The 22,870-nt window shown below is 34.2% G+C and overlaps 1 protein-coding gene across 3 annotated transcripts in view; it reads right to left on the bottom strand.

The window, feature by feature from the left end:
- The window catches only part of WDR17 (WD repeat domain 17), a 66,002-nt gene that overhangs the window by 10,011 nt on the left and 33,121 nt on the right, over positions 1 to 22,870 (bottom strand). For all 3 annotated transcript variants that reach the window (XM_075751910.1, XM_075751908.1, XM_075751909.1), the window contains 18 exons: positions 22,442 to 22,672; positions 18,064 to 18,315; positions 17,206 to 17,328; positions 16,669 to 16,856; positions 15,244 to 15,412; positions 13,135 to 13,226; positions 11,886 to 11,968; positions 10,888 to 10,974; positions 9,976 to 10,140; positions 9,180 to 9,382; positions 8,902 to 9,051; positions 8,675 to 8,805; positions 6,908 to 7,033; positions 4,480 to 4,635; positions 4,130 to 4,194; positions 3,606 to 3,738; positions 2,017 to 2,108; positions 1,032 to 1,131 (listed from right to left, as the gene is read on the bottom strand). In XM_075751910.1, coding sequence (XP_075608025.1) covers positions 1,032 to 1,131; positions 2,017 to 2,108; positions 3,606 to 3,738; positions 4,130 to 4,194; positions 4,480 to 4,635; positions 6,908 to 7,033; positions 8,675 to 8,805; positions 8,902 to 9,051; positions 9,180 to 9,382; positions 9,976 to 10,140; positions 10,888 to 10,974; positions 11,886 to 11,968; positions 13,135 to 13,226; positions 15,244 to 15,412; positions 16,669 to 16,856; positions 17,206 to 17,328; positions 18,064 to 18,315; positions 22,442 to 22,672 — 2,546 coding nt within the window. The remainder of the gene's footprint in view (positions 1 to 1,031; positions 1,132 to 2,016; positions 2,109 to 3,605; positions 3,739 to 4,129; positions 4,195 to 4,479; positions 4,636 to 6,907; positions 7,034 to 8,674; positions 8,806 to 8,901; positions 9,052 to 9,179; positions 9,383 to 9,975; positions 10,141 to 10,887; positions 10,975 to 11,885; positions 11,969 to 13,134; positions 13,227 to 15,243; positions 15,413 to 16,668; positions 16,857 to 17,205; positions 17,329 to 18,063; positions 18,316 to 22,441; positions 22,673 to 22,870) is intronic.

Raw genomic sequence — 22,870 nt, 5'->3', positions numbered from 1 at the left:
TAACTAAAGTAACTTTATAAAATTTGAGTCTCTTGAATGACTCAATAATTGTGCACCATGTTAATCAGTTTCTAAATAACTAAATCTATTTCCTTTAGCAGAATCATTCCTTTATTTAACCAAAGGGGTTACATATACATAAAATGCATGATAGCAATTCCTCCTAGGCTTAAGTAAGGGTGCTAACTTTCAGAGTACATATTTTCCCTCTCTTTTGATGAAAGGAGACTCAAAAAAACCATACAACCAAACCAGGAAGGATCTCCTGTTTTTACCCTTTCTGGGCAACTGCAGTTGCTGATAGGCATAGCAGAATATTAAACAGTAAGAGACTACAAAACACCTTGAAACATGTCTATTTTAAAATACAGGCATTAACTGAGAATTGCTTCTTCTCTGAACAGCTCATTAAGATGGAATTTTACTCATTTTGGGGGATAGAGGAGGAAGAACATGTTGGGTCAGCAACAACAAAATCCAGAGAGAATGAGGAAAAGAAACAATTTTCAAAACTACAAACAAAATTAAAATCTAAAAATGTTTCCTATGTGTCAGCCCTATTTTTGTGCTGATGGGTAGGGGTTTTTTCCCTATTAACTTCACCATTTAGACTGCAAATTCTTCAAGGTAGAGATTGCATCTTTTGTAGCACAATGGAGTTCCAGTTCTGAATGGGTCTTTTGAGTCACCATAAACAGTAATACTTACGTGTATATGTATACATGTAAAGTACTTAGGTAGCTTTTATTTTCTGATTTAACAAGATACTGTATATATGAAAATATAATTAAATAATAACATACTACTTTCTGTGAGAGAAATCTTGAATTTAACAGAATCAGGGGAGTTTTGCTACTAACTTCAATATTGTAAAGATCAAACTCGCTATATGAATATATACAAAGGAAATACCAAGTCTAAGTAATACATTTTAGAATGTGGTACGTACATTTTAAAAAATAGTTACTGTGTGGAGATGTAAAAAGGAAGTTGGCCTTTCCATAGTTAAATAGAAAAAAATAAATAATTACCTCTATATTTTCAACAGCCAGATGGCAACATGCTGCAAGCACTGCATGGCCATCCTGGAAATACCATTCTGCCAGTTCTTTACTGACCTTGTGCAGGAGTCTGCAAGAAGAAAACATTAGTTCTGCAAGGTCACTGAAAGGTTGGAGTTCTTTGGCTCTTAATTTATATACAAGTCACCACATTTGCTTCTGTACCCTAAAATTTCTGTATATGAGTTACAGATAATGACACCAGTAGCTTTCAAAATAGAATCTGAGCTTCATCCACCAATTATGTTCAGGTGGATCAGTTTCTCAAAATCTATCTCAAGATGGAAGTGTCTCTTCAGACTGACAAAAGAAAAATCAAATATTTGAATATTCACTCTGTGCCAGTGAAGCCTGCATAAATATCCAACTGCTCAAAAACTGCAAATGTAAATGCAGTAACTATACAGCCTCCAAATTGCTTTTGTTACTACACATATAACTTGATAACGTGATTCAGGCTTTTCAGTAGTTCTAAATAAGAAAGATGCATCGTTTCTTTTATGAGCACAGACAATGAAAATAGGGCGATTAGTGTACATTGTCCAAAATTTCACTGATGATAAACAGTGAAGCTTCAGGAGAAGATGCATAAAACAGAGTGTCACAGATACTTGTTAATGCTAGATCTTTCTCAATTTACCAAAAGTTCTAAGTAAATATGTTTAAACATGTAGCATATTAAAGTGCATAGGAATGCATCTTAAAAAAACAAGCAAATGAAAAGGATCTTTATAATACATGGAAAGATCCATTTGGTGCTAGGAGGCGGCACAATGGGGGAATTATTCACTGTAGCATCAGTTAGTAACTCTATCAACTAGTAGTAGAAGATGTAACATTTTGTTGTTGAATTTTACATTGCTGATGCCAAATTATACCACTAAGGTTTATCTCCCTTGGTGACTTTACATTCTGCACTGAAATGAGACATTAGATAAAAACTAGAACAACTTACTCATTATAATCATCTGTATTGTTTCCATCAGAATTTGAATATCCACTTGTTGTGGAGAGTGGTGACATTTGTATATTTCCCTCACAAGCTGCCTAGAAGTGAATAAAAAAATGGATTCATTCATGCATCAACCAAAATGAATATGAAATGTGATTTTTCAACAACATAAAAAACCCCCAAAACTAAGATCTAGAGAAATCCTTCTAAAGACCAGTTATAATAAAGGAAATGTTTAAACCAAAGAACTTACTTATAGCTAAATCTTAGCCCAGTTTTAGCCAGTCATACAAGAAATTCTACAGAAGCAAGAGATCTCTTCCTTCCTATGAATTTGTACAGGATTTTTCCAGCATTTGAATACATTTAAAATAGATAGTGAGGGCTACCACCTTGATTTTTACACCCTTAGGAGCAAGTGGCTGTGAGTGAAGGATGAACTCCATAGACACTTCTCAGTAGGTATACCAGCAAATCCGTAAAGGTTTACATAGTGGCATAAGCTGAACCTTTTTTGTGTCTGGCAATAAATTATTTCTAACATTAAATGAGAAGACATCAGTGTGGGTTAAAAGGCAATTCTTTCATGCGCTTTAAGGTATACCTAGGATAACAACGTTAAAACTCAGGGCTCAGTTAAAAGTGAAAAAATGTCCTGTTATTTTATTGCTTAATATTATCTGATTAAACCTTTGAGACAAAGACTACTCTATGAATTGTAATAAAAGCAACCCCTGCAATGTCTCTCTTACAAGAAAAATGAGGATCTTTCTAAAGCTTTAAGGTTTAAACATCATAACTTGTTAAATTTAAGCATATGTCAAAGTTAAAATCCCTGCACAACTATTAGAACAACAACAACAACAACGTACAGACACACAATTTCTAAATTCATATGCATTATAGAAGGTCTTATCTCTGAAGGCAATTGAACTTTCAAGGACAGGTAGGAATGAGAGAATGTACCAGGGAAAAGTCTTGATAGTTTATTTAACAAACTATGTTAAGTATGCATAAATTACTCAAAAAGGATAAAGAAACAGTGAGAAAGAGTGAAAAGTATCAGTCTCGCATGTATTGTGCGCCCTTTAAACTTGTGTTTACATTAGGAAGCAGACAGGAGATACATACTTTTGGTAATTTCTTGTACTTTTTTGCATTCATTTAAAAGTTTGAATTCCTATATTGATTACTACTGCAATTGAGCAGTTTCACCAAGATTCTACAGAAAGTAGTATAACCAAGACCTCAGTAGAAATGCAAGAGAAATCCTACATGTCTTGGACGTCAAGGGCAATACTGACTGCTAAAATCAGGTTAATTTTCTACTTCAACCAAAACCATATACATCAGTTTTCATTATGGGCATTTGATTGCAATTTAGAAGAATCAGGCTTAAAATATGTAAGCATGAGATACCTTCTTATGATTTCTGCATAAAACCTGGCCAATAGAATACGTGAGTAAGGAGTAGGGCATCATTAGCCATTTTGCAAAAGTGAACAGAGCTAGCCTTTTAAATATGCTTGTCATCTTCAGAGTTAGAAAGGAATAGCTAAACGCATCTCCCAAACTGTTATACGTAATAATACCTGTGCAACAAGCAGCGCCTCTTTAAGCTGGCCTCTTGAAGTAAAGAAAGAGACTAGTTTCTTCACATCTCCGATAGCTATACAGTATGGGATGACATCATCGTTTTCTTCCTGAATTAACTGATCAGCTCTCCTAATTAAACAAATGAATAAATAAACAAGAATGATCTACATATATAATTGATCATTAAACTTATCTCTATGGTATAGGTATTAGATGAAGCCATATAAAGTTCATTGAAACCCATTTGCCTTTCAAGACCTCAGAAGACTTGCAAACTGTCGATACTGCACTAAAGAGTTTTCAGTTAAACTTGTCATTTATGCTCAACCCTTTAATTTGATTCCAGTACACAAAGTCATTGTTGAAAACCCCAACAGTTCCATCCCAAAGGTTACTGAACAAAAAGTAACATCACCAGAATGCTGCAAAAAAAGCCAAGTACAACTGCTATTAGTATCCATTCTTCCTACTTGTCTGTGGACAGAACCTACAATTCAGCATCATATTTTTATTACCTTACCTTTGCATTAATTTCCTCCAATATTTCATCGATACACCAGGTGCAACTGAGAGAGCTTTGTCCCACTAGAAGAAAGCAGCAATACATTTAACCTGACCATTTTATTTAGAGAAACAGCTGTGTTTTTTAACTATTTTCATGTTTCTTCCATTAAAAATAAATTTGTGAAGAGGTTAAATAAGGATGAACTATGCATTAGACTGCATAGTTAAAAATAATATAAAAATGGAGCAAGATTACTCTTTTCTGGACTTATGACCCATTTTGTTGCTACCCCATCTTTGCTAGGGTAGCTGGTTTTCAGAAACCTTCATGTTTTATTGTTCTTCAATAATGTTCTGACATTTTACCTCTCCAAGTTCTACCATTAGTTCACAATATCGCTGAATTTGTCCTAATCTTAAATGTATTTCTGCAGCTTCTTTAAGCCTCTCCTCTTTGCTTGGTGCACCAATACCACCTCCAAACTTGGACATTTTTACTGTTGTCAGTTCTTGTGCCTTGGACTGAGGGGGGAAAAAAAAGTAAAAAAAAAAGTAAAAGTACAGTTTTCTGTGATGAAAACAAGTTTTCTTAAGAATAAACTACAGTCAAACATTACAATGACATATAAAAGTTATCATTTACGAAAAAATCCTTTTGAGAAAAGGCTAATTGGAAGAGATTACAATGAACTAATTAGAAGAGCTTACAATGAGATTACAGATAACTATTTATATTGTTAAAGTAACTGTGTTAGTGTTTTGTTGCACACATGTTTTCCTCCATTATCTTCCTTTAATCTCTTTTAAAATAATTTTTTTCTCAACCATTGTCTCATATGTAATAGTAATTCACCCAGATGTCCCTCATAAAAATCTTAATGTTTTTGAAATTTTAAAAAAATATTTATGAACATAAACCATAGAGAGCTGGAAATTGCACTTATTACCATTATAATGATGTCCAAATAAAGAAAGAATAAAGAGAGCAGGCTCAACCTGTGTCTTGATCTGTCGTACCCTTTTAACCATATGATCAATAAATGATTTATATACCTAACCGCTGCAATTTTCATATTAGTTGAAGAAATAAGACTAAATTTCTCCATTTGGCAGAGTTTGAGAAACAAGCTGCAACAGGATTCCATTTAACAAAAAAAAAAAAAAGCAAAAGGACTTCACATTTCAAGAATTCTCAGTTCAACTCTCTACCACCAATACACACCAGATGGTGTTTGGCTATTCATGGCTTCACAATACCATATATGGAAGACGGAGAACAAACTGCACATTCTTCACCAAAGTAAACTGCAATGTAGACCAATGGCAGCTGCTGAGAAAGGCAAAGGATCTGGTGTTTTTAAAACAAACAATGTTACTTTTTCACTTGGCACCTCTATGTCTTTCACACTGAAGACTCCAGTGTATCCTCTCTGTTTGCCAGAAACAGAAAAATATACCTGCTCTAGGTCCCTACTTCATCCTGAAATGTCTAGGTGCTGCAAATCCACTATCCAGTTTCCTAAGGAAAAAATGGCATTAGCAGCCATACACAAGCAGCCAGCATAACCTTACCCCTACTTTCTCTTAAAGCTCTCAAGCAAGATTCTGAGTCAGCAAAAAAAGGGGACAAAATGCTTTTGATTAATGTGAACACTTAATCCAGATCCGCAGAATGATCAGCAATTGCTGTAGCTATTCTAGATCACCAGAGTTACAAATGCATGAAGTTATGTTGCAGGGATAAACAGACTGCTTGCACTGCATGAGTCAAGAATTAATTTCTTCTTCTCAGGCTAACTGGCTGAGAAAATTTGGTTTAGGACACACAAACACCCCTCCCAAGCTTAATAGCAGCTGCTCTGCTAATACTATGTTAACAGTTAACATCACCAATAAAAAACCAAACAAACAAAAAACCTCTTTGATCTCTTAAAGAGTGTCCTACGTACTTTCTGACTCTTGAGAGTCTGTGATTTCATAAAAGAGACAGCCTGCAACAGCAAACCAGGTGATACCTGGCAGGCATTTAGCCCTGAGAGTGGCAGGTGGGGAGTTATGCATTTCCTGATCCTTATCAACAGATATTTTCCCTCTATTTCCGACCCTGTCAGAGTACGGGATTCTTTAGTATCCCTAAGAAGTCCCTGACAGAAACAGAAACCCATATCCCCATATTTTGCACAAATTGTACGTCTAGTTGCATATTCATATATGCAGCTACTAAAAAGTTTATAGTCCAGTACTTCGCATTTCACATTCACATCGGAGTCACTCTTCAACTGCATATCTGTATTAAGGACAGGTTCTTGTTTTTCCACTTCTTCCAGACAGCTACAGTGCATATTTTTGCTGACTCTCCTCTATTTTCAGACATGAGCTCCCCTGCCCCTGCATCTTAACATAACTACAAACTTCATGATTATACAACCAAATAATTTGACTTTGCTGAATATACAAGTATGGTATATATAATAGGGAAGACAAACGCACTTCATAGCTCAAGCTGTAATAATGCTTGCTTTGCAATTTCTTTTCATTATTTTGAAAAATGTTTTTCTAGTTAAAAACCATAATCTAGCATTTTAACACTGAGTATGCATGAAGTCACACAGACTTTGCTAAATGTTATTGTTCTAACAGACCAGTATTACACAGGCAACTGATATTGCACAAATATCTTTGGACATAAAATAAATTGTGACCCCTCTGTAAAGCATTAAATGTTATTTTTAAAAAGAATGAAATACTATGTGGATAAACAACCATTTTCACATACTGTTAATGCTTCACTTACCATTCTATATCTAATGAGATGTTTCATATGCATAATTCCTTTGCAGTAGTTTTGTGGAAGCAAACTGTCATCCTGTCCTTTTATCACAGCAACTAAATCCCATAAATTTTTGCAGCCTCCTGGAGGCTAAAATTGTTAGGGAGAAGAGAGTTGTATTACAGTAATGTTCAAGAGAAAAACTTGAACTTATAAAGACATTGGAAAACATTTGTCAGTCAGTTCCAAGAAATACAATTTCAAACCATTTCAATATATTAGAATCTTTACTACGAAGACATGAATTAGTTCAAGATACTACAACTCCTTCAGTCTTCTCGATGATTGTGAAGATACAGCAAGATCTGTGAACGTAAGTATTTGGTTATGTGTGGACAGAGTTGAGGGCTCGCCATTAGAGTTTTCCCTTTTGCTCCCAGAGGACCACAAGCTATCTGGTGGCTACTGCTGGCATAAAACAACATTCAGCTGCTGGGATGCAGGAGCTGCTCCAGTACTTGTTTACCATTTTCTGTAAAACAAAGGTGTGGGCAAGGTGAAAAACAACTTTAAGGCTCGACTGCCACAATCTGGTTTACTAGCTCGATATTAAATCTTGAAATAGACACATACGGTATCACTGCATATTCACAAAACCTTACAGGCTATCAAGGTGATTTTTTTTTTTTTAAATAAATTTTAAGCATTTTTGTTGGTCTAACATTTTAATCAATCCTTCTGTAGAACTAGAACAATGGTTTAACATTAAATGAGGTCTAGAAGAGAGTGAGTTATTAAAACCTTAAAAAAAATAATTAAAAAATCATTCAACCTTTGACCTGAAGGAGCTTTTCTAAGAATAACAGGATTACAAGTTTAGAAGTCCAGTTATTTCTTGAGCTGGTAGAAAGTAGAGTATCCTGTTAGGAGAGGAAGAAAAAACAAACCAAAAAACCAAACCAAACCCAAAAAGACTATTTCCTCTTCTTACAGTCCCTTAAAGCTCTTACTTGAATCCCCATAGTTTTGTGATTGAGGAATACTGTTTCAGCATTTTTAAATCATACACTTCAATCCAGCTAGAAATCAAAACAAATATTTTGGATAGACTAAATCCTTGTAGATCAGTGTATTGACTTAAATTACAACAGTGCTTGACACAAGCTGTAATTCCAGGTCATTTTTGTCCTTGTTCTACCTCAAGTTCAGCTCCTAGGCAGGTACGCACTCACAGTGACCCCGTAGTTTGTATTTTTAACTCTATTGCACCGAGAGGCTGCAGTGATTTATAGGAAATACTACTGTGCAATGGAGCAAAGGCAATAGATGAATACTGGGGCATGGGTCATCCACATCTACAGCTCCTAGAAATTAATACAGAAGTTTTGGCACAGAAACTTGGGCAGTTCAAACCTTATTTGTAATGAGGGTGTCCCTTTGATGGATTAAAATTTAAAACTCCAATGTAGTTTGATAAAACCTGCCTTTTCATTTTCTTCAATACAAAATTCTTGCCAAATCAAACTTTTACTATGGAAAATTAAATTATCTCACCTATTTCACTTTGTCAAAAATTGGTGTTCACAACTAAAACAATTCAGTCATGGACATTTTTACATGCAGAACTGTTAAGAGATAGAATTGATTTCTGCATCTTTTCTGAGCAGGGTCTCCCCTTAAGAAAGGGAGGAAAAAAATGGTAGAGAAGAAAGAAATTTCAGTTTTGGAGATTGACTTCAGAAGAGAAAGTCATGCACGCTGACAACATCCTTAAGTTTGCAGAATACTTACTGAAAAACATTCTGAAAACCACCTTAGTTTTTTTCCTCGAGGATTTCCTGTCAGTTTTTCCACTTCTTGTTTAATATCCCTGGAAACTTTACCACACAGCAAAGGAGGAGCACCAGATTCCACAGCACGATCTAACACACACAAAGATTTATATATGAAAATTTTAAAAAAAAAAAAGTATAGTAACATACAGAAAATTAAAACAATGGTATATTCAGTTTTCTTACCTGTATTACCAATAATCTCATCCCAACATCTATCTGCTAAAATATTTATTTGTAGAGGGTTTATGAGAGGTGTCAATGACCAGAGTCTCACAGTGGAGTCACGAGAGCAAGATGCCATAGTAAATGGACGACTAGGATGACATGTTAAGCCTAGTAGAGAGGAAATTTAAAAATGTAATTAAATAATTAAGTCTATCTAATAACCAGTTTGATTAAATATTTTAAAATTTATAAAATAATTTAAAAATGCATTTCAATACAGGAAAAAAAAGTATTACCATATACATCTGCACCATGGTCATAAACTGTGTCCAAACATGTTCCATCTCTTGTGTCCCAGACTCGAATTGTATAGTCCCAACTGCCAGATATTAGAAGGTAAGGAATTTCAGGATTCCACATCAGTCCCCGTACTGGAGCTGTATGTCCACTAAGAACATTTATACAAGTATCCTGTGTATAATCCCATATTCGAACAGTACTGAAACAGGATAAAAGAGACCTATGTCCATCAAATCACCTACTGAAATATGATTCTCTCTTCAGCAATATTCTAAGCTTCAAATTTATCAGAATGTTTATTTGCAATACGTTTATAGAAGTCGTAATAGAAGAGGTTGGAGCCAATGCCCCCCCCAAAATGTCATCAAACCCAACAAAACAGAAGCACCCATTAAAAATCTCCACAGATTCTACTTAATTATACTCTTGAAAGACATCAAATAAGAGCAGGACTTATGCCCATATCTTTAGACATAATGTAAGCATGTGGTATCCACCTTGTATCACTCCTGGGAGTAACAGGTATCAGTCTCTGACTCTACTCTTGGGAAAGCATTTGGAAAGTTGTATTGCTATAGCAGTTGTGACAATTTTAGATAATTATCCTCCTGCATAAATACTGTATTAAGCTAACAACAAAGTTACAGTCTGAATCTCAACAAGGCAGAGATTTAGCTTATTATATTATTCACAGTTTTTGAAGGTGCCAGCACCAGTATAACTAAAGATCTTAAGTTTCTGTGTTAGTCCTACTTGAGATTTTAAGTTGTCTAATAGTTCAGAAATACACACCCATCATCAGAGCCACTGCAGAGGATTCCTTCTCTCAGGGGAGACCACCGTACATGAAACACCTTTGCAGTATGCCCTGTAAAAACTTTCAGTGGCTGATCTGAGCTGGTTGCCAAGTAGTAAACACGGACATTTTTATCCTCACAACCAGTAGCTATCATATCTCTGCAAAATAAAAGTAGTAAAATCTTTGGTCACTGGAATCAAAAGTATTTATGGTTTTTTAGTTTAAAGATAAATATGATGTGTATTTTGCAATGTAATTTAAAAATATGTTATTTTTGCTTCTCATTTATCTCTTTATGATGCAATTATTGATAAACTAATTAAATGCACTAAATCAGAAAAAAACTGATAAAGATCCATTAGTCACAACAGGGAATGGCATTTGCACTACAGTCTGAACAAATACCCAACACGACTATTAATAGTTTGAAGTGCTGTATAATTATTTTGTGACAAAAAGTTCTCATGTTATTAGGAATTATCTGCAAAATTAATATATATCACAGTGTATTTAGTTGCCTGCTTTATCTGTAGCTTATCAGTCATTAGAAGGAAGCTAATCTAAACCCCCCTTCCCTGGTATTGAATGTTTGCTTCCCCCCCCCCCCCCAATACCCATTATATAGTTAGCCAGATATTTTTTTTTTTCCCCTCCCATCAATATGAAAAGATCCTCTTTTGAAAGTTAAGTAGTCCTTGTCCTACTCAACACATTGACATGCTGGGCAATGAAGCATACTACTGGGAATATAGAGCTGGTAAAGACATATCCTACTGTGGAACAGAAACAATTTCAGTGCTCTAATATCACAGTAAATATCACATTATAAATAATTTTGTGTTACTTTATTGGTAATCAATTTGAATAGTAAATATTATCAATTCTATTGGCTAATTTTCACTTACTTGTTGTTTTGACTCCAATCACAGCCAAACACTGCAGCTGGATGTTTGTACTTGTGAAGAACCTTGCCATCAATGGTTCGAATAATACTAAAATCAATTACAATATAATATTATAAGGAAAAAAGCATTCTGAGTAGGCTATCCAAAAGTCATTTGACTCTGTGCAAATAAGCCAGATGATAGATAGTAAAAAAAAGTATACAGAAAAAAAATGATAAATCTTTATTCCCACAGCTCCTCAACTACAAGGCTAACTGTATATTTCCCAACAAAACATTTAATTGGACTTCAGAGTCCATGTTCCTTCAGAGGGGCTGTCAAGATGCCCACTGTGGTGCCCCCCTCCCTGAAAGAATCCTCACAGCCCAAAATCTAAGTTGTAGCTATGGCTTTAAAGTACAAACAGATCTTTAGGGATTAAAAAAAAAATAAAAATTTGATTGATTGTTTTCTGAAATTCATGCTCGTGTTATTTGAACTGAAATAACAGGTAGCAAAGGAAAAGAATGAGCAAGGTTTTTAAAATGTACTGGAACACAATACATGCAAATTTGTTCTCAATGGGCATTTGCAAGTTTTTACAAATAAACTATTATACTTCTATGATAGTACAATTACAATTGCTCTGTTCTAAAATAGTGATTCCTAGTCCTTGAAACAACAAACTTAAAGAAATAAATAAAAATTAAGACAAGTACAGTGGGATAGCTTTTGAAAACTGTCTTCCATATCCACAGATAAGAAACCTAGAAGAATACTCTTGGCCACATAAAAATCATTGTTCAATTTCACTATCAGAGTGTCTCAGACACTATTCCTTTTGCAAACACTTCCTTTATTTTTTTTCTTAAATCATGAAGAATATATCCTAAAAAATACAGGAGATTAATATCATCTAGTAAGAATAGCTTTAAAATTAATCATTGATGGTACTGTCAAAATTTACTGACTTGAGAAGTGGATTTACCAATTATTTTTTTTCTTCCAATAACACTCACCAAAATCCATCACCGCTGCAGGTTGCTATTCTTTTGGAATCTTTATGACTCCAGGCAATGCAGAAGATTCCATTCTTTCCATGCTTCAAAAAATGCAAAATACCTATCAATAAGAAATAATTCACCTCTTTTTTCTCTCATCTATTGACTCCTTTATTTTATTCTCCTATGGGCTTCAGCCCTTTTCTCCCAATGAAGTATACTGTACAAAACCACATTATAATGAGTCCTCAATATAGCTAGGATACCTGAGAATCCAAGTCCAAAAAATTGGGACTGAACAGAGAGACAGTAAAATGCCATACTCTCCAGGATCCAAGAGACAAAACTGGGTTAAATTGAAGAATGAGCAACCCATAAGTATATGAACCTGAACCTTGAGTAAAGGTTAGCTACTTGTTGGAATAAAAAAGGTAGTGGGCATGAATAATTGTATTTATGGTATGTGAAAATTTAAGTGGTATGTGTATCAGGACAAGTGTTTGAGAAAAGATGTTTAGTAGCAGAAGTGCAAATCTTCTGAGCATTAGAACTCAGGAACTCTTGAAAGGATGTATGTATATTTGTTTTCTGTGCTGCACCCCCCCCCTCATCTCTGTCTTCTTAAAGAGCGTCCTTTGTCCTCTGATGCAGATGCCATAGTTAATTATGTCTGTATAATCTGAAGATTACAGCTACATATGAAGAATACACAAAATAGTATAGAATACTACACCACAGTATTAAACCGCTCCTTCTGCCAATAACAATTATGCTACTGTTTCAGGACTTGCAAGCGCTTGTAGAGATTTCAGGTACTACAAGGCAAGATTCTAAATAAGGCACACTGTTTATTGTGCTGCAAAATGGAGCTGTATTGGTCTAGACTTTAGGGACTGAAAATTTTTTCTGGGCCATATATTTGAAAATACAGAACATCATTTTACACTTTGGTACCCAGTTTGAAGTCTATATGTCCATATACCTTTACATGTTTAAGAAAGTATCAGCTATGCTTTTGCTGTGTATCACTACAGGACCAATTTTAAGATAACGGAGACCATCTGGAGTTTCACCATTATCGTGTCACAAACCCAGTCTGAGGAAGTAAAAGTACTTCTGCCTCAGAGATAAATTGGCACCCACATAATTCTTTATCATAGCACCTTTTAAAAACATATGAACTTAGACTCATCTTTATTTATTGGTACTAGAGGGAACAACTAACTTATATTTCACATAGACAAAAAAAATAGTAAACTCATCTTACCTCACTGAATCTGGTTATCATTTTGCCTTTTGGGACATCCCAGATGAAGCCACCATTTCTGGATGTTGCACCTGCTATGCAGTTCAGATCTCCTTTAGAGAAAGATATTTGTAAGATCTCACAATAAGATCACAATATTCTTTGACTAACACGTTTCTACTTTAAATTCAAGAGATGCAATATAAACAGAAAACATCAGTGGCACATAAGAGTTTTTCATAGCTTAAGGCCAGCATTTGATACTAAGTCACAAATACCAACTTCAACAAAAGCCTGACCTGCTTTTCTACGTTCCTGTTTTGAGGAACGGGTAAAATAAAAGTTGTATTTTTATAAAACATATTGTCAATGCCTGCTGAAAGTCTAGCAGTTAAGGTGACAAGAAAATAATGTCCATGATGCATATGACTCACACTGAAAGAGATACAATTTCAATATTTCAAGCTCAAATTTGTAGCAACTAGAGCATTTTCTTTTAAAGTTCCCTACATACGAAGACAAATCAGGAAGAACATGAGAGAACATATAACAGTAGTTGTTTTCTTAATTTTGCACCACTGCATCACCTAAGCCATCAAGAACGTACTTGAATCTGTAACCATACTCTACAGGGCAGAAAAGCTGAATATATGACTCCATAGTGAAAACCTGAAAATTGAATTCACATCTAATCCAAAAGCCAGCAAATTCTCCTTACCACAGTGACCATCTAACTCAATATAGCTATACTTTTCCTACATAGCTGTATGGCACATTTATATATAAGTTTTGACTGTGATTTTATATGACACTCCAGATGTGGAAAAAGAAATCAATGCAGCAGGAGCCTAGAAGGGACATATATGAGATGGAAAGAGATTCAGGTAAGAGAATGATAGTGAGAAAAAGAAAAAAAAGAAAAAAAAACCCAATAATCACTACATTCAAAGGTCTTTTGAGACCACATGCAAATACAAATGGTGGCATGAATTGGATTATATATTAGGAATGAAGATAAATGATAGTACAAGGTGGAGAACTCTCTAGGAGTAAGGGATGTGAAACAAGCAGAAGAAGTTCTGTCTGGGATTGACAGGAACTTTTGGACACAATGGTAAGGAACTGAAGTTGAAGCATATGCTTCCAATTAGCTTAAAACTTACTTTAAAAAAAAAATCAGAATGCAAGACTTGAAAAGCACCCCTCCAGTGAACTGTTCTCTCAATGTGAGATACTACTACAAACTGAATTTAAAATTCAAAACAAAATAACATGAGAGAAAACACAGTATTTCATATTGCTTCCAAATAGCAAGATCAATTACCCTTGAAGAGGAACAAGTTGCAAGAAATGAAATGAAAATGAAAATGAAATTTAAAAAGTGTAAATTCATTTCACATATGTAAACTACATGAAGCTTCCCATCGCAGTATTTTTTTCCTGTCAGCCATTATTTCTTAAAGTTTTGAAGCATAGGAGAGAAAGGCAGTGAGCTAAATTGTTTACACTTTTTTAAAAAGGCATCTGCTGTGCAAAGAATTAAAACACAACAAGAAAGCCTACCTATCATCAACTATTGACATTAGTAATTATTAGAAACAGACTCCCAGGTTCACCTAAGTGGCTTGCAGAACAGTTTTAAGATGAAAAATTCCCACTGACTTCACTGACTTCTCTAAGAAAAAGTAGATGCTTTGCACAAAAAGTCCTCCCTATTCTAATAAAATAAAAGCAGAGCTCTTCAGTGATTAGAATCTTACACAAAGAAGGGAGGGAAAGATCTAAACACATACGTTCCACTTTTTCAGCACAAAACAGAACCTGAATTCCTTTAACCAGCTGCTTCCCATGCAAAGAAAGCCTTTCATCATGTGCATAATGTAATGCTAAAAAGGCTCCGGAGATTTTCCTCCCTCCATTCTGACTCAGTATGAAATATTGAGATCATTCCTCATAAGAGTGAGCCTCAACAAGGTTTGAGGCACTGAATTCTGCAGGTTTCACAGATAATAGTTCAGTTGTGTTTAGATCTTACAAGATACCCATCTAGCTAAAACTAATACTTTTATAACACAAATTGCTGCTAGTCAATGCTAATTCAAAGAACATTTAGACCTAAAGCAATCTTACCTGGAGCCCAAGAAAGGGAATAAATAACCCCCTCATTACCAGGAGATGTGTAAACCGCTGTTAAAGTATTTATGTCCCAAACTTTTATTGTGCCATCAAATGAAGCTGTAGCAAGAAGATCAGGGTTATCAGGTTTGAATTTGCAATCAAAGATGGTCTCAACATGTCCCTTAAATGAAACAAATATTTAATCCATTTTTATTATATTTGCTTTGTTTCCGAAGTCCAACTCTAGCTCAAACTCTATATTACATTGTATTATAACCTGTCAGACAAATTATGAGTTCCAAAAAACCTGGCTCATCAGTTAAAATTCAAAGGCATAAAATAGCTTGGACTATAACACTGCTCCTTTTCATAGATCATTAATAAAGACAGAAAAATTCTGCCCTGAAACAACAGGGTGATGCAATGCCAGGGACTTGTTATCATTTCCCATTGGAACCAAGTTGCTAAAACACAGAATTTAAAAAGCTAAAAAAAAAAAAAAAACCAAGAAAAATTAATTTTTTAAAACAGAAATAATTTTAACCTTTAGGGTAAAAAGTATATGACTTAAAAAAAATAAAGCTTTGTATATTATAATGTTCTATGAGTTTTCTAGTATTCCATTGAGCTTTCTATGTCTTAAATACAGTCTATGTTCTACTGCAGTTTAAACTTCAATCCATTAGAAAATTTCACGTGTCAATTTCTTGTTTTCTAAGAGATGCATTTGTAGAATTTAACTTGACACACATGAGAAATAGATAACATGCAAGATTTTTTTTTTTTTTTTTTTTTAGCCTCAGTTGCTTTACAGGACCAAAACCATTAAAAATGGAAGGAGAACACCAACCAGCAGCCTCTATTCAAACATGTGTGGAGTAGAGATGAAAATTATTCAAGTTTTTCCAATGAAAAGGCAAAGGCAAAAGAGGTAAAGAGAAAAATCCTCAAGAACAACCAAAAGCCCAGTGAAGATGAGGCTCACCTAATACATGATAAACCCACTTTTGAATTTCTGCTTCAAAGAAGGCTTAATAATTCGGTTTTTGTCATTTTAAACTGAATGACCTAACCATCCGAGTTGCATATATTTTCCTCTCTGATTTGACTAGAACTTTTATTCTGGATTATATAAAGCCTTCCAGATAATATTTCTGAGAAGGCCATAAAATTAAAATTTCAGTTAAAAACCAAAACAAATAAACTTTATTTCTGAATGAAAACTGCCAGACTACTTCCTACAGGATTCAGTCTTTTGCAATAAAAAATTACTTTCAACTTCAGAACTGTCGTTTTTTTTCCCTGGAAATGTAGACTCTTTTTAATGACAGAAACTGTTTTACAGTGCTGAGAAGACTTCATTCTCCATTTTTTGCTGTTGGAAGAAAGTGTATAAGCCAAATAAACTCCCATTCCAAAAACAGAGATGAAACGTACCAAATCTCTAAGGAAATTCCACTTTCTGGCTCCCATGTCATAAAGCCCCACTCCACCATCCATGAAGCAACAGACAGCATGACCAGGAGGAAGAGAAAATGCTTGGTTTTGGGTTAAAGTTGGAGGAGGAACAGCCTCACTTGTTGAGGATGTATGGTGATTTTTAGTAGGATTCTGTGATGAACATGCTTAATAAAATAAATCAAAACATACAAACAGGTAAGATTATTTTTTATTTTTTCATTTAATAATAAGTAACAATTATAAAGAGTAAATGCTCTGTATTCCAATGAAATTAAAAACAAAAGAAATGGAGAATTCCTGTATGAAACATGGCCTGCTAAGGAAGGACGTTAATAGGTGCTTAATCCTTTACACATTTGTCTAGTCCACCAGCACCAGAGGGTACTTTGTTTAATTAAGAACTATAGAGCCGATACAAACTTAGACAGATTGACTCGGATATAACAATATTCACAAAAAAGATTTTCTTAACTTGCAGGCACTGCAGTGAATAACAATAAAAATTACACTTACACTTTTTTTTTGGAGGAGAATTTAGCACATGCAAACCATGGAAACCAGTTTTCTTCAATTTAAAATTATCTATAGGTGTTGTACGTGAAACATTCCAAATACGTAACACACCAACCTGAGAATCTGAGGTTTAAAAAAAAAGACAAAAAACAACATACAAAACTATTTCTTTGATTTATTATTCTCTTTATACTGTACACAGAGGTACGCAGTTTAAGGACTGATTTAAACAAAAATACTACAATGAATTAAACTTAGAATCCTAGGAAGAATTTTATAAGCAGGCACTGTCATCTCCATGGTAGTATCATTATTATGAACAATGATGATTATAATTAGTTATTTCAACTTCAGTAGATAAACTCTATGGAACCTGTCTCACTACATAATATTCTCACAGTCTCATTTTCCTTATTCATTAGTTCTTCAACCTAAGCACTAACATCTCTGGTGTAGAAGAGAGGCAGGAAATGGATTTTTTTTTTTTTAAATCCTTCTAAAAATAGAAAAAGAAAAGCTGGGGAGCAAGAAGTGACATTCACTAGTACAATGCACTTTTATTCCTATTTCCAAAGTAACTCTCATATTTGTTGCTAAAGTGTGCATGAGGAAAATATTTAGTATAAAAAAAATATGAAGTCATTTGTTTATGTAGCAAACAAACACAAAATAAGAAAAACTGCTCAGTGCAGTTTTCTGTTCTTCTCTGTAGTTTTATGTTGGGTTATTATTGTACAATGCATGTATGCTTTTATTTGTAGCGATATTAAGAAACAAAGATCAAACTTGAAGTATCAATTTTGAAGACTCAGTTCTATATTTATTACCTTTGTATAAATCAGGAAATAAAAGGCTTACCTCCAGTTATAAACATTCCAGGTGCACTAGAAACCCAGGCTAAACACTGAACAGATGCTGCTGCACTGGGAAAATGAAAAGTAGTGATACAGGACAGAGATTCAGAATCAACTAGTCGAATACCATTATGTAAATTAGCGACAAGAAGGTAGTCGGTTGACAGAGGGTCCCACTCCAGTGCTGTAACTGGATCCTCTTCATCTGTTCCTTCAAGAGACTCTGGTCTTAAGACATGTTTCTGATTTTTAGAACCTTTAAGAGCACAAGAAAACAGACTATTTCAAAATGAAATCAAGTAAATCTTTTCCATAGTTACAAGGTTTGCAAACATTTTTGTGTCTCCCTGAAATTTTTAGTAGCCTGCTCTACTGCCTCCACCAGTGAAACTGATGAAGCAGGCTTTGCAATATTTGACTTAAAGTAGTGCTGGCTCTACCAGATCCAACTTTCTTTTTAACACAGCAGAAAATAGAAATAGTTGTCAGGTTTATTAACATAATTTTACACTAAAGTACATTAAATCATATATATTGCCCTAACAATTTATACGAGCAAAGGCCTGTAGCACAGCCTAAAACACAAGTTATTTGAGCATAAGTAAATCTGCATATCACAGCAAATACAAAATAAAGGCAGTATGAACTAGAAAAAAAAAAGTAGCAGTCAAAAAAAGTGTTTATGAACTGCCTTTAGACTTTTATTCTTCCTCAAAACTATGTGTTCAATTATGAAGCATTCATAGATTTTGAAGCCAGAAGAGGTCATTAAATATCTAATTTGACACCTGCATAACAGAAGATACATTTCGCTTGATGATCCATATTATTGAGAACCACATTTTTTAATATAATATTTATTTCCCACTTTTTGTTTTTACGGAGAGCTGGCTCTTAGTTTTGTAAGACAGTGTACAGTCCAAATGAATAATTAACAACATAGATCCGTATTTCTGAAGTTGTGATCTTGTATTAAAAAAACCAAACATTTTACCCCTATTCTAGAAATACTGAACTGACATCTTCCATTACTCAGTTTTCAAATATAATTTTAAAATTTGATAATGGAGAATACAATTAATTTGTCATATTACAATAAAAGCCAAGACCTACCTATACTCCTTAATGACTGATGTAGAACAACGGCTATTTCAATACATACCCAAAAGAAAAGAATGCTGAAGAGTTTGGGATTCCCACCTTCTTTAACAATGTCCCTGGCTTACATTTCAGTTCAGATTTTTTTGTTGAATGAAAATTAACATTCAAATGAAAACGAGGAACTGACAACAAAGCAGAATTGTCATTTTTCAGTTATCATTTTCCAGTTAGCTTTAAAAGAACTAAAGGTAACAAGTCCTCAAGTGACCAAAGCCAGTCATGTTCAAACACTTCAGTCCCAAGAAAGCACAATCAGCTGGTTAGGGAGTATGGATATCTAGGAGCTATACCATTTTACCTGTGCTTCACAAAAGAGTCCGGAAGCAAAACTCATGGAAACCTTAACTGTTAAATTTTATTTCCTATTAAAGACATCAGCCCTGTGAATCATGCAACTGAGTCACAGGTCATTTAAGTAAGCTTTCCTTACTTTGAGAACAAATGAATGGTAAAATAGTACAGAACACTCGGCTCTACATGACTACAGTGTATTTCTTTAAAAATAGGATACTTACTAATCTTAAATCCTTGCATATTTTTCATCACACTAAATGTTCTGTTACATTAATGGATAGTCTGGAGTTAATTAAAGTACAGCCACAAGAGAAAAAGTAGATAATGATAATGAAAAAAAAGTTGTCACCTACACATTATGTGGCAGTGACTCACACCTAAATAGAAAGACTAGAGCCTTCAATGAGTCAATCACACTGAACTTTCAAGCAATTAACAGGAATTTGTGGATGGTCAGGTTCTCTCAAGATAGTGTTTTATAGGATAGTATTTTATTTGTCCTACTAAAGGACTGAAACCTTTAAAAGTTAGGAGTAGGATTTTAAAATTTTTTTTTAATTGATTTCACTTGGTGACAATCTAAGTTCTGGTCCAATGACAAGGCATGGTACACATTCTGACATGAGGCAGATAAGGGCTGAACTTGAATCTCAAAAGTAAAAAATCAGCTTTCTATTCTTGAAAAGTATTAATTTTTTGTGTTCCTCCCCCCCTCTTTTTTTAAAAATATAGGGCCTATATTCATCCTACTGATACCACTTTCTTCTAAGTATTGTTATTTTTTAAAAGCTAACAATTAAAAAAAATAAGGTGAATTTCAACTATAAATTGTAAACTAGAAACACGCAGTTGAAAAAAATAGGTAACAGATAAAACCACATTTTCAATTACATATAAATGTTAAGATACATATTGAAGCAATTTATGAAAATTTAACTACAGTAATGGTATGTATATCTTATGATACAATCTATTTTTCAGTATTACCTCATTTTGAAACATATTTTAATGAATTTATCTGTTCACCAACATTTTTGTGATCTATTCTTAAACACATTTATGTTTTTATTGAAACAAATTCTTTGTCTTTTTCTAATACTATAAAGAAAGCAAGCTAAAAGAAAACTAATACAGTCTGCATTCTTTCAAAGTTGTTATGATTATTCTTGTAATTAAGACAATAACATTGGAGTAGAATCTTTTGAATTAAAATACTCAAATTTCTTAATGCCTGCAAGTCTGGGCTTTGAACGGCAGCTGGAGTAATTTTGAGAAAGTGAAATTCTAAACAGTTTAAAAACAAAAGCCTGAAAAACTCATTTTTAAAAGCCAAAGTGCAATTTTTTTTTTTTTTAATTCTAAAGAATTTGTTAAGTAAAAGTAAATTCCACTACTTAAATCCAGGATTTCCAATGAAAGAGTTCTGACAAATATTTTCACCCAACTGTGTATAAACTTTCAACTCCTTATTTCTCTGTTGGAAACCAAGAATCTTATATAAGTTAAGAATAGGAAAGAAATTTTATGGTTAATTTCTTTTTATTTTAAAATTACCTGAATGAATATGTATAATATTACAATAATAATGAAAGCTATCCTAAATACAGAGATGGACAAAATTTGTGTGAGAATCTAAACTCAAGTTCAAGCTGATGCAGTCGTTTTTTTCCTTAACAGTAATGGACACATTAGCAGAGGGCTACAAAGATGATCAGGGGACTGGAGTATCTCTCATATGAGGAAAGGCTGAGACAGCTGGGTCTGTTTAGCCTGGAGAAGAGAAGACTGAGAGGGGATCTCATCAACGCTTATAATGAAAGGGTGGGTGTCAAGAGAATGAGGCCAGACTCTTTTCAGTGGTGCCCAGTGACAGCACAAGGGGTAACAGACACAAACTGGAACACAGGAAGTTCCACCTGAACATGAGGAAAAATTCATTCACTATGAGAGTGACCGAGCACTGGAACAGGCTGCCCAGAGAGGTTGTGGAGTCTCCTTCTCTGGAGATATTCAAAACACACCTGGACATGATCCTGTGCAACCTGCTCTAGGTGATCCTGCTTTAGCAGAGGGGTTGGACTAGATGACCTCTGGAGGTGCCTTCTAACCTCTACCATTCTGTGATCATTCTAGATAAAATTCATGAAAAGTCTCAGTTCAATACATATTTAGAGGTTATCATATTAAAACAGATTTTATTTTCCCAATGCCAATAATAATTCAGTCAGTGCTACTGAAGCAAGGTAATCTAATCTCTGTGACATCTAGACTGACAACTTCGTAGAGTGAACTGAAGAAAAAATTTTGCATAATGCTATTTAAAATCAACACAATATTTAAAGAACATTTTTTCTTACGAAGACGAAATTCAGTTTTTACTGGAGGAAAACGTAGCAGCCAGAAAAAAAAAATAAAATTAAATAATCCACCTAATACAGATACCTGTCTTTGTATTTTCCCATATAGTCTTTGACAGAATAGAATCATTAAGATAATGTGAAGTGTGACAAGAGGTTCTACGTTCAAAAATGCAGAGGACTCTAGAACAAATGCAAGCAAAGTAAGAGACTAAGAGAAAGATTCAAGTCCGTCCATTCAGAAGAACAACCTTGCTGGGAAATATAGTTCAGTAGAAGATTATGGCTGTTACCGTACCCTAAAAAAACCAGTTTATTGTACTTGTTGAAAATTGCAATGTTATCTTGGTCACAAAAGGGAGAAGATATAAAGAAAATGTTTTGCGCTTTTTGTCTAAAGAAAACAAATTTTTGTGATATGGAAGAAGTAGGAATACTATGAACTAAGAACAAGTTTTATATATGTGCATACATTATAAATTCTAAATGAAAAAAGTGCACAATTACACACATATACAGAAACAAAAATAGGAGATATATAAATGAAAACTTTACCGTATCAGTTTTTACCTGGCTGAAAAATAGATAGGCTTCCATCAGTATGTCCAAATACTACTTTTCCTTTTTTCTTTGGATGCCATCTAAACAGGCTGATATCTGACAAGAAACTATGTGCTTCTCTGTGTACAGTTACCCCACTGTCAGGTCCTGAGATAGTCCAAATGTACAATGGACCTCTGTGAGACACAAATGCAACCGCATCACCTGCATTCCAGCACCAGCTAAGTGACGCAGGAATTCCTGAAACATACAGGTAAACCTTATAAGAACCAGGATATGAAATTCAGTATATTACTGCACAACCCAATATCAGCATTTGCCTTGAGAAACTGTAGAAATAATTACTCTTCTACATAAAAATGATCAGACTGAAATTCAGTCAACTGTGCAAACATCTTATGGTGTAAAAGTAAACTATACTTATCCAGAGGCAGGAAG

This window comes from Balearica regulorum, chromosome 4 (genome assembly GCF_011004875.1).
Source record: "Balearica regulorum gibbericeps isolate bBalReg1 chromosome 4, bBalReg1.pri, whole genome shotgun sequence".
NCBI lineage: Eukaryota > Metazoa > Chordata > Aves > Gruiformes > Gruidae > Balearica > Balearica regulorum.
This window is presented reverse-complemented; position numbering and strand designations above follow the sequence as displayed.